Source organism: Acomys minous (genome assembly GCF_964271855.1).
Source record: "Acomys minous genome assembly, chromosome: 3".
Classification (NCBI taxonomy): domain Eukaryota; kingdom Metazoa; phylum Chordata; class Mammalia; order Rodentia; family Muridae; genus Acomys; species Acomys minous.
In genome coordinates, this window is record NC_140485.1 from 21,789,233 (window position 1) to 21,801,855 (window position 12,623).

At 44.6% G+C, this 12,623-nt stretch overlaps 1 protein-coding gene across 1 annotated transcript in view; it reads right to left on the reverse strand.

Moving 5' to 3' along the window:
* SNRNP200 (small nuclear ribonucleoprotein U5 subunit 200) overlaps positions 1-8,709 on the reverse strand; it is a 31,406-nt gene extending 22,697 nt beyond the window's left edge. The window contains exons 1-9 of the mRNA XM_084777861.1: positions 8,516-8,709; positions 7,926-8,089; positions 6,778-6,949; positions 4,813-5,005; positions 4,247-4,302; positions 1,838-1,936; positions 747-899; positions 494-593; positions 131-267 (exon numbers count right to left, since the gene is read on the reverse strand). Of these exons, the coding sequence (XP_084633987.1) occupies positions 131-267; positions 494-593; positions 747-899; positions 1,838-1,936; positions 4,247-4,302; positions 4,813-5,005; positions 6,778-6,949; positions 7,926-8,089; positions 8,516-8,560 (1,119 nt within the window). The 5' untranslated portion in view covers positions 8,561-8,709. The remainder of the gene's footprint in view (positions 1-130; positions 268-493; positions 594-746; positions 900-1,837; positions 1,937-4,246; positions 4,303-4,812; positions 5,006-6,777; positions 6,950-7,925; positions 8,090-8,515) is intronic.
* Between the last annotated feature and the right edge of the window lie 3,914 nt (positions 8,710-12,623).

Below are 12,623 nucleotides of genomic sequence, written 5' to 3' on the forward strand. Positions count from 1 at the left end.
ATGAAGACAGTGCCTCAACCATAGCAAAAAGTATGCCAGTTCTAATTTGCACCTTGAAAACTCAGAGGCATGTCATACTACCTCAGACACTGAAAGAGGAGTGAGAAAGAAAAACTAAATCAGTCCTTACTCTGATCAGATCTTCCTTCTCAGTCTCATGGAGCTGATAGAGGAATTTGGAAAGCTCTGGATCAGCTTCCATCTTTCCCATGATCCTTTCCTTTTCAGGTTCACTCTGAGCACTGGCCAACAAGGTACAGTATAAAACTGACAAACACAACAGAAACAGAGAAAGTGAAATAAAATCAACTTTTATTCCTGAGCAAAAAGAAGGTAATTAGATGCTGAAGACAAAGAAGCAACACAATCTGGCTACAAGTGAATATAGTGAGAGAGAGACACACACACACAAATACATGTACACACACCCACACCCACATGCACACAAACACATGTACACACACACAGCAAGGAAAGTGCATGGTCTACTCACTCATCATCCTGTGCTGCCGCAACACTTTAATGAAGTCAAAAGTGTTGAAACCAAGGAGCAGAACCAGTTGGTTCTCACATTCTCGGTCATCACTTGCTGTCTGGAGGGAGGAAATAAGACCAGTGAGAACACAGCCATCTGCTACCTCAAACACCATTTCTGCACTGGTGGTACCGCAGTTACCACAGCTGCCTTCCAAACACTCACCCTGCCTGACAAGACACATGGAATAGAAATACCATCTTGGCCATACCTTCAAAATCTCCAGCACCTCATCTGCCTTCTTCTGCGACACAATGGCATCATCATAGAAGCGACTGAGCTGTCGCTGCAGCCAGAACGCATCAATGTCCCGAGGGTGCAAATCCTTCTTCTTAGAGCTCATCAGTTCACCTGAGGCTACAAGCTAAGAAGGAAATCAGGCACTTGGCTTACTAGGCTCTTCATCCCGTAGGCTACCTTAAGGCCTTTCCAGAAGGAAGAAACTCTATTACACTGAATTCAGGTGGACACCAACCTAAGATTTCATTAACACACATCTTGAGGAATAAAACACTAGACTGACTAAAGTCCTAAGAAGACCAAAATGCTAAACATTTAATAAGGCTTGCATCAGGCTTGGTGGAACATCTGTAATTCCAGTACTGAGGAGGCTGAAGCAGGAGATCCCAAATTCGAGGTCAGTCTGAGCTGGTCAGCAAGTTCTATCTCAGCAACAACCACCCAAGCCAGGGCTGGCGGCACAAGCCTGTACTGTTACCCCACTTGAGAGGCAGAGGTGACAGAGCTGCAAGACCAAGACCTGCATGGACTACAGGGGTAAGTCTAAGTCTAGCCTGGGCAACTTTGTCAAAGTAAAAAGGTTTTGTTTCTTTAAAGCCTGACCTATAAGTGTTAGAGCATTTACCATGCACAAGACAGTAAGTTCAACCCTAGGACAAGAAATAAAATACTCTAATATTGCTGTCACTGCAGTGTTATCTATATATCAAATTTGAAAAACAATCCAAATACCCATCAAAGGGAAGTCTGGAAGGCAGGGCTGTGGTACATGCCTATAATCCCTGCGCTTGAGAGGAAGCATGAGGAAGACATATCAAAAGTTTGATGCCAGTTTGGGCTACAAAACAACAAAATTCCAAACAACACAAAAACATGAGAAAGGTGAGAATAGTTCAGTGGTGGAGCACTCGCCTATAACACCCTAAGCTGGGTTTAACTCCAGTAGCCCCCCTTCAGGCCCCATGCCCGCCCCCCAAAAGCAACCATGACTCAGTGAGGTTTTCAGTGAGAAGTGCTACACCCAGAAATAAGCTGGCCTACAGCAGGACAGAGCGTACTTACATTAGCTGAGAGGGTACAGCGCACAACAGCCTCATCCCCTTCCATGTCATCATCAGAAGCTTCTTCTCGGACTTCCCCGTACACATCTTCATCACCTTCCTATGGAGACATCCCCAACCTCAAAACAGATGTGGAGCTGCTCCTGTGTCATACAGGCCCTGTCCTTCTACCACTCTAAGTGAGCGCAGTCGTTAGGCAATGGCTCTGGAGTGAAGCTAACTGTGTATTCAAGGCAGGATCACCATATTCCAGGAAACTGATGGAATGACCATTTAGAATGGGCTTATTAGATGGGCCTGTCCTCTTTTCTGCATCTCAACTTAGCTGCCAGTGACAAACACCTGGGTCATATGCTTTTTCTGAAACACAGATAATCTAAACTAAGACTACTGGCTAACAGAAGAGCTATGAAAAGGCAGAAACAGAAAAGCAGAATGTGAGCCAGAAATGTAGACACCATACTTAGTGAGCTCACCACTGCATATACTCATACTGTTGACTGTGTGCTTACAACAGCATCATGTTCAATAATTAGCATTTATTAAATATATTGCTATGAGCAGGGAAATCTGCGAGAGGTTGTTCCTAATTAAAACTACCAATTAAGGGGGCTAGAGAGATGGCTCAGACATTAAGAATACTGACTGCTCTTCCAAAGGTCCTGAGTTCAATTCTCAGCAACCATATGGTGGCTCATAACCATCTGTAATGAGATCTGGTGCCCTCTTCTGTACATTTAGGCAAAGCATTGTATACATAAGAAATAAATTTTAAAAATTGCCAACTAAGCAGGGTGCAGTGGTACACACCTGTAATCCCAGCACTCAGAAAGCAGAGGCAGGCAGATCTCTATGAGTTTGAGGCCAACCTGGTCTACAAAGCGAGTCCAGGACAGCTGGGGATATACAAGAAAAGCCTGTCTTGAAAAACAAAACAAAAACAACAACAAAAACCAACCTACCAATTAACAGCTGGGCTGTGTTGGCACACGCCTTTAATCCCAGCACTCAGGAGACAGAAGCAGGTGGATCTATGAGTTTGAGTCTGGCCTGGTCTACAGAGCTAGTTCTAGGACAGCCAAGTCTACATGAAACCCTGTCTCGAAAAACCAAACAAAAAACTGTACCAGTTAACTATTCTGTAGACAGGGACATAATAGCCGCCTACATCAATCATTTTGTTTTACTAAAGAAGAAACTGAGCCAAAATGACCTGTGCAAGCTGCAGGCTTGGACTCTGATGCTGTGGCTCTCTGCTCAGTGCTCAGCCCCACTCCTGGCGTCACCCTTCTTCCTGTCTGGGTACAAATCTCAGCACTGGCACTTTCTTTTTCAGAACATAAACTCACCTACTGAAAACTCTAAAGTAACTACATTGGGTTTTTTTATGTTTTAGAGATATTTAAAGAATTTTACTATGTAGCCTAGCTGGCCTAAACCTCCTGGAATTGCAAGCATTGTGCTACCATTCCTGGTTCAACTTTTCTGTTTCAACTGTCCTGTTAATTTCTATTAGTTTTATCTAGAAGTGGCAATCATTAACCCCAGGAGCTGCTACAATGCCAAGTGCAACTATGTTCATACTCCTACTAGGTAAATATACTTTCTTTTGAAACTGGCAGTTGACACATAGTACTAAAAACATAGTAAACTACTATAATCTGATCAAAATGCTACAGCAGGCCACATCCTCACTGTGGTTATGCTGTTATCTTTTTTGTTTTCTCTTTATTGTGTTCTCAATAATTTCAAACATGTACATAGTGCATAGTGATTACCCTTACTGCCACTGTCTTGTCTCCCGTCAGCTCCATCTACCCCCCTCTTCCCCACACACCTGTTTATTTTCCACATTCATGTCTACCTTTTTTATTTTGTGACCCTCTGAATTTAACCAGGGCTGTCAGTGTAACTGTGGGTTTGAGGCTATCCATCAGAGCCTCAAAAGTGGTTACACAACTGAAGACAATGACCCTCTTTCCAGAACCTAACAGTAGCCAATACTTAGGCAGCAGGAAGTAGGGGTCCCTCCCCCATCCCTGACTGGCTGTTGAGAGGGCCAATCTTGTACAGATGCAGAGTAAGTCCCTGCAGCTGCTGTGAGTCCATGATTGCAGCAGCTGGGCTGTGCCTACAGGGCCCATCTCTCAGGCCTTCTCCCACTTTTCCTGGCCTATCTGGTCTATTTTAAACTGTTAACTTACATCTACTATTTTAAATTAAATTTTAAAATACCTAAGTTAATCACAGTCACTTTTTTTATTTTTTTAGCAAAGTAACACAAGATTTCTAAGTCTAACACAGTGCACTATAACAGGTACTAAGCAAGAGATTTCAGTACCTGAGAAGAACTCCCACCTTGGTAATGTCACAAAACAAAGCTGATGGGATCCATTTAAAAATCACTCACCTCCTCATCAGACTCAAACTGCACATTCACACCATAGGTCTCATCAATGTTGTCATCTGAGGTGATAAGGAATTACAAAAGGGGCAGTGGTTAGTGTGGAGGCACACAGCCCATTGCCTCAGCTGCCTGGCCTGCTCAGTCTCAAGCCTGAACACACACACGCTTAGCATGAAAACCACCACAGTCTCTGGAACCTGCAAGCTGGCTTCTGCCCTGCTCTGCTTCTTCAGCTCCTAAGTCCTCCCTGCTCTCTCCCACAGTCTACACAGTAAGTCTCAGGAAGAGATGACAGCCAGGCCTAGAGAGAGCTCAGCCATTAAAGGCTAAGGCTCACAAGCAATGGCTTAACCTTTTATTTTCTTAGATGGGCTTTTGCCATGGAGCCTGGCAGCTGGAACTTGCTGTGCAGACCAGGCTGACTTGCTGGGCTAAGCCTGTGCTAACCCACCTGCAGATCAACCATTCTCTTCAACCAACGCAAAATAGGTTATGGAAACAATGCTATTCTGAAATGTTAACAGTGATGCTGTGTGCTCATCAAGAAAGGCCACAAAGGGCTCCCGTACCCATGTTCTGGATCTCCTTGTCTCCGCCGTAGTCTGTGATCTTCTTGCCCAAGTTCACCAGCACGTGGTACCTGGTGTCGTCTGTCTGGCCCAGCAGCAGGTCAATCTCCCTTCTTCTCTCCTTGTCACGAAGCTTCTCGTTCTTCAGGACGGCCAGGACTTCATCAGCCGCCCCACAAAGGATATCACGCGGCTGGAGAAAAATATGAACACCACTTACATCAAGGAGATGGAGAAGGACAACACCCAGCTTTGTGACACCAGGAAGGAAAGAAGCATGTATCTTCAAAACCTTAGGCGCTGGAGAGGTGGCTCAAAAGGTAAGGGTGCTTGCTGCTCTTGCAGAGGACCTGGACTCAATTCCGAGCACCCATATGATACCTTCAAAAACCGTAACTCAATTTCAGGAGATCTGATGCCTTCTTCTGATCTCCAAGGGCACCAGGGACACATGGTGCACATACATACATGTAGGGAAAACAGTCGTACATATAAAAAGCAAGCAAGAATATCTGCAGCATCTTGGTCTTTGACAACACTCATTAACAAGACACAGTGGCACATGCCTGTAATCCCAGCACTTGGGAAGCAGCAACAGAACCAAAGTTCAAGGTTATATTTTTTTTAAATCTTAACTTATTATAGTTTATTCAGACTGCATCCCAATTGTTTCCTCACTTTTATCCTCCCATTCCCACGCCCCTCTTTTGCCCTATTCCCCTCTCCTAGACCTCTAACAGAAAGGGACCTCTTCCCCACATATGACCACAGCCCATCCAGATAGCCTGCTTCTCCTTAAGGTTATTTCCTCCCTCTCTTTTTTTTTTTTTAAATGGAGTCCTTTTTGTTTTGTTTTGTTTTGTTTTTAAGATTTATTTAATTATTATTTATACAGTATTCTGCCTACATGCACCTGCAGGCCAAAAGAAAGCACCAGATCTCATTATAGATGGTTTTGAGCCACCATGTGGTTGCTAGGAATTAACTCAGGACCTTTGGAAGAACAGCCAGAGCTCTTAACCTCTGAGCCATCTCTCCAGCCCCCGTCAAGGTTATTTTTGAATACACTGTGAGTTTGAGGTCAGCCTGAGCTACATGAGACCTAGTCTAACACAAACAAACAGGACTTCAAAAGACTAGAGAGAAGCCAGGAGTGGTAGCCATGCCTTTAACACCAGCACTCGGGAGGCAGAGGTGGTTGGATTGCTGTGAGTTCGAGGCCAGCCTGAACTACAAAGTGAGTCTAGGACAGCCATGGCTACACAGAGAAACCCTGTCTCAAAACACCAACAACAAACAAAAGACTAGAGGGAGCTGCTGAGGATTTAACTCAGTAGTGCCATGTGTGCTTAGAATGCCTGCGATCCCGGAGTCAGTCCCGGCATGGGGAGGTGTGGGTGGTCTTCAAAAGCAGCTCGTCACACATGAGCTCCAGGTGAGAGAAGCACTCAACAGCCTTCCTCTACCCTCTACTCCCCCTGTACTCATAGATCAGAATAGTGGTGGGTATTTGGATATGGACCACCTGGACTCACATTCTGACTGACAAGTACTATCTCTTTGTCTTAGGAAGCTCATGTCTCTCTTCTATTAAATAGAAAATGAATAGCACTGATCCATAGTTCAGGTGCTATTCAGTATACACTAAGTGCTCAGAAGTATTAGCCACTTCTGCAAAGTAGTACTGCCCTCCCCACCCCGCTGGGGAAATTCAGAGGTAGGAGTCTTCTGATTGGACTAGCAAGAGAGCTCCATTTCTGCCACACCCAACAATTGAAGTTTGATCCCCGAGTCCCACATAAAGAGAGGACCAACCCTGAAAGTTGTCCTGACTTCCACATACATGCTGTGGCACACATGTATGCACACACAGAATAAATATATATAATTAATGATTTAACCATAATTCTTCTGCTATTCCCTTTCTCTTTCCAAATACAAGGTGCCGTCTAATGGTTGCCTCACCTGGTCTCCAAGAGCAGCCTGGATGAAGCTGAGCAGCACCTCATAGGTCTCGCGAGTCTCCTTAGTTTTAGGCTTGTAGATGATGCCCACCATTTCATCAATGCCCTCGGACAGCAGTGTGTAACCTTTCATCTTGTTGATGTCGTGCCGGTCCTCGTCACGCTTTCGTCTCCTGATGGACACATGATATGATGCTGAATGGGAGAACCTTCTGTTCCCAAGCCAAGTTTACCCTTTCCATATATCTAATATATGAAAGCAGGAACAAATAACTCCTACTGTACCTTAATTTTTTGAAGAAGCATTACTTTATGGGGCATAGTTATAGAAAGAAAATCTGTCATCTTCTCCCTGATACGCTATTACAATGAAATACAATTCCCATTATCTTAAAATTTACACCTTTTTATATCCATATGAGACTATATAACAGTATTTATACTTTTTTTAACCTTAGATGCATCCATCACCTTTTACTGGCCAGAGAGACTAGACTCCAGTGAAACTTTCTAGTGACTTCCAATAAATAACTAGAAAAGTCAGACTCTGAAAAGTGCAGGACCAAGGAACAATGTTTAAACTCTTCTCAAAGATAACCACTCAAATTAAACAGAGCCTGGAGACTGTTAAGACTTCATAGAAAGGGAGAGGGAAACACACACACACACACACACACACACACACACACACACACACACTTTCCCGGGAGGTGGTGGCACATGCCTTTAACCTCAGCACTTGGGAGGCTGAGGCAGATGGATCTCTAAGAGACCAGCCTGGTCTACAAAGTGAGTCCACAACAGCCAATGCTAAACAGAGAAACCTTGTCTCAAAACAAGACAACAAAACAACAACAACAAATAAAATAAATAATAAATCTTTAAAAGACAGCTCTAAGAAAACTGGCATCTATTTATGAATCAGAAATGTGTCGGTAAAAAGCATCAATAGATTTTGTTCCCCTTCACTGCACCTAGGTCCAAAGAAGCTTGAACTCTCGAAAAGGGTTTTTTCCCTACGCTGTACACACACCACTTCAGCTGAACTAGTGCTTGGCTGATCTTCCACACGAACTTCAGCAAAACTACTACTCAGATGCAGTATGGGCTTTAGGTTAGAAGGAAAAATAGAATTCCCTGGGCACCTACTTGGCCCGTCTTTCCTCCTGCATCTGTGGTTTGGTCCGTTGAGCTTTATCTCCCATTCGGGTTCCCTCCAACTTCCCAACAAGGGACAGAACTTCTCCTGTCGGTTCATCTCGGCGGGTCCGGTCAATGAGAGAGCGGTCAGCTTGAAGCACAAGATTTGAGTTCTGAAAAGATGGTAATTTATCAAAACTTTTGATATATTAAATAGTTTCAATTCCTGTTACCACAGTAACACCAGAAGATGGAAAAATACTGGAATAAACGAATAATCCCCTTAAGAGGAAACAGTATCTATCATATAATACTACGCAAGCACGAGCGCTGGGCTGTCTGATAAAGTTAACGGCCAGCGTTCCTAACAGCATCCATAATAGCCGACATTTGGGTAAAATGTTAAGCAAATTGGGAGTAACAAGTGGAACGGGCGGGTTTATCGCTGAGGGGATTGGGGGGAAAAAACTCCAGAGTTCTCACTCTCCCCCAATTCCATCGGGATTAATCCAGCCTTCCCCCAGATCTGATTTCCCCTCTGTACTCGTAGCTATCCACGGCCTCCCTCGCCCGCAGCCCTCCTCTGAGACCACACGCACCGCCTTGTACTCGTACTGCAGACTACGGGCAGTCACATCCGCCATGGCTGCCGAAGCTCCGGGAACTCAACGTTCCACTCCTCTTGACGCAGCGAACCGCCTCAGCAAACCGTTCCGGTCCAGCAGATACAACGCGGGATAAACGTACGGGACTAAGAAAAGAAACGGACTCCCTTCCGCTTCCGGGACGCACTCTAAACGTGAGCCCTTCCGGTTAATCAGCACGCCTTCTGGGCAGAGTTTGCGGACAGTAGTACATCCGGGTCACAGGTTCCAATGACCGACGAGACACAAGCTGGTGCAGACTATGGTTCCGGGCACTTATATGTACTGCAGAGCCAAGGCCGACACGGCTTAGACTAAGATGTTAAAAGTACCTTTCTGTAATTCTTCTGGTTTCTCGTACCAGCCGTCCTGTGAGGAGGGCAGGCATGCAGGCAAACGGAAAGTAAGGAGCTCCATTTCTGGATAAAAAAAGGTTCAAGCAGCCGGTCGTGGTGGCTCACGCCTTTAATCACAGCACTCGGGAGGCAGAAGGCTGTGTGCTCGAGGCCAGTCTGGTCTACAAAGTGAGTCCAGGACGTCCAAGGCTACACAGAGAAACCTTGTCTCGAACCCACCCACCCCCCTAAAAAAAAAAAAAAAAAAAAAAAAAAAGTTCAAGCAAGTTAACATGTGCGTCCAGTAACTAACTGGATTTCTCTTCCGTATTTAACTAACTGGATTTCTCTTCCGTATTGAGAAATTGGGGAAACGCTTCCTGTCCTATTCAACTCATCCCAAATCCGTTTCCACACGGCTCTCCCATGTGTCAGCTGACTTGACAGTGAAGGAAGAAACATTTAAGCCCAACGACCTGTCACAGCCTGTGTCAGAATTACAGGTGTGCACAATCATGTGGGGAATATGGAATGTGGAACGGCTGTTTTACTAAACAAATATATGAAGCCGGGCATGGTGGCGCGCGCCTTTAATCCCAGCGCTCAGGAAGCACAGGCAGGTGGATCGCTGTGTTCGAGGCCAGCCTGGTCTACGAAGTGAGTCCAGGATAGCCAAGAAACCCTGTCTCGAAAAACTAAAATAAAATAAAATAAAAATAGGAAAAATACGTCATATGTATGGATATACTGTTGAGATTTATTAAGCAGTAGTGGTACATTTATATAAAGGTGGTATGTAATTACACTAAATGGAAAGCAAAACAGAGAATTCTACTTTTCCTCTATGTTTAATAAGCATGAGTGAACTTATTCTTATTAGTTGTAATAAGTCTGTTGTAATCCATCGAGCCATTTTGCTGGCAATTTTTTGTTTGGTTTATCTTTTTAATTTTATTCTATGTATATGGGTGTTTTGGCTCCGTATGTCTGCGTCTGGACGTATTTTTGTGTATCTTGTACATGCAGACCCCAAGAAGGCCAGCGGATGTTAGACACCCTGTGACCGGAGCGACAGATAGGTTGTGAGTCCCCATGGGAGTGGTGGGGTTGGAAGCCAGGTCCTCTGAAAGAGCAGCCAGTATTCGTAACAATTAGGCCATCTCTCTAGGCCCTGTCTGGTTTTTTGAGAAAAGATTTCTTAGATTCCAGGCAGGCCTCACACTTGCTCTGCAGACACTTCTCTTGCACTCTTCTTTGGTTTTCGAGACAGGGTCTCTCTATGTAGCCTTGGCCGTCCTGGACTCACTTTGTAGACCAGGCTGGCCTCGAACTCGCAGAGATCCGCCTGCCTCTGCCTCCCAAGTGCTGGGACTAAAGGCGTGTGCTACGATGCCCGGCTTCTCTTGCCCTCTTGATCCTCCTACTTCTACCTCATAGACGCTGTGGCTGTAGCTATGCACTGCCTTGTAACCAGCACATGTATCTTTTTGAGACAGGGTTTCTCTGTGTAGCCTTGGCTATCCTGGTCTTATTTTGTTTTGTTTTGTTGGTTTTTGTTTGGTTGGTTGGTTGGTTGGTTGGTTGGTTTGGTTTGGTTTTTTTTGAAACAGGGTTTCTCCATAGCTCTAGCTGTCCTGGACTCACTTTGTAGACAAGGCTGGCCTCAAACTCACAGTGATCCTCCTGCCTCTGCCCCCCTGCCTCTGCCTCCCGAGTGCTGGGATTAAAGGTGTGTGTCACCCACCCAGACAAGAAACCCTCTTATTTTCAGTATAACATTGTTTTTAAACCAAGGAGGACTTATTTTAAATCCTCCAAATGGAACTCCATTCAGAAGGTTACTACATTTGAAATGCAAATTCTTAGAATCTTAAAAGATAAAACTTTTTACTAATAAAAGAAGAAAAAAAAAAAAGCAACGGAGTCCAATCTAGATTACTATGCTGCTATTACTGTTAAACATGTTAAGATACTTGTGCTGAGCTGGGCAGTGGTAGCACACACCTTTAATCCCAGCACTTGGGAAGCAGAGGCAGGTGGATCTCTGTGAGTTCGAGGCCAGCCTGGTCTATAAAAGCAAGTCCGGGAAAGCCAGGACTGTTACACAGAGAAACCCTGTCTAGAAAAACCTAAAAAAAAAGAAAAAGAAAAAGAAAAAAAAGAGGGTTTCTTATGAAAATATTAACATTTTTGAATGATATTTATAAAATATTTACTTATATTTTATGTTCTATGGGTGTTCTGCCTGCCATGTATGTATGGGCAGCACCACATGAGTGCCTGGTATCCATGGACGTGGAGGTCAGAAAAAGGCACCAGAGTCCTTGTACCTACAGTTATAGATAGTCGTCAACTGCCAAGTGGATGCTGGGAATTGCACCTGGGTGTTCTGCAGGAGCAGCAAGTGTTCTGAATGGCAGAACCGTCTCTTCAGCCCTATTTTTGTTATTCTTAAGCAAGAAGAGTTACTTTAAGGAAAGGCTATCTAGATAAGCAAGTAATTATAACAAAAGCATAGTTAATGAGAGATAGTTTTGTTAAAATTAAGATTAGTACTATTTAAACTTATTAATGGGTATCTACGTGTTTGGCGTGTGCAAGGCAGAGTATGACGTATGTGATGGCACCGTGTATGTGTGATGCTGAGGGGACCAACTCTGTGAAGTCAGCTGTCTTCACTTCTATGTGGCCTCTGGTAAATTGAACCCGGGTCGTCAGGCTGTGCAGCAAGCCCCTTTAGCCACTGAGCCAGCCCACCAGCCCTACATTATTTTATCATTTAGGAAACACATGAAGGAAAATTCCAGCTTAGATAATTTTTAAAATATATAAATACAAAAGGGGCTGTGAGCTGTAGGAAGAGAGATAAATGAATATTGGGGGAGTGGCTGGAGGTCCGTTAGTATGGTGCTCAGTCATCGCTGAGGTTGAAGAGGAGCGCCACCCAGCTCCATTGGAGTCCATCTGTATGTGGCCTTAGAAGTGTACGCAAGCTTGAATAAATCCAAGACGTAGCTCTTGAGCTTGGCAGCACAGGCGGTTGGAAGGGGTCCTTTCCATGCAGCCCGAAGACACTCTGTGATGTGGTGTCCTCTGTAAACAGATGAAATAATCAGTGGTCGCTCTTGCTCACTAGTTGCCTGCCTCTTAGGAGGCCACTGTGGGAAATCTAGAACTAAGTTTGAATTCTTCACTTATAAATTTTTTTTTTCTTTAAAAGTTACATTTTTTTTTGGCTGGGCGTGGTGGGCTTGAATCCCAGCACTCGGGCGGCAGAGGCATGTGGATCGCCTTGAGTTTGAGACCAGCCTGGTCTATGAAGTGAGTCTAGGGCATCTAGGACTACAAGAGAAACCTTGTCTTGGGAAAAGAAGGAGGAAGAGGAGGAGGAGGAGGAGGAGAAATAGGGCTTTATTCAGTGTCCCAGACATCTGAGAAGGCAATGAATTAACATCCCCCAAAATCTGCCATATATCTCATCTCCAGCCATCAAACTTTACCGTGGGAAAACAAAGGCATCTCAGTGTTTATTCTTGTCCCTCTGCGCCTTGGCTCCAAGATTCATCACATTGCCACTTCTCCCCTTCTTATCTCCTGTCCCTTCCCCCTGTTACTGTATTTCTCCACACAGCATGGACATGGACCGCATGCTCTGAAGGTCACAGTGACTTGCATTCCTCCTGGTATTGCCACCTGGGTTCCTGGTTAACTCAGAACACGGCTAGTAG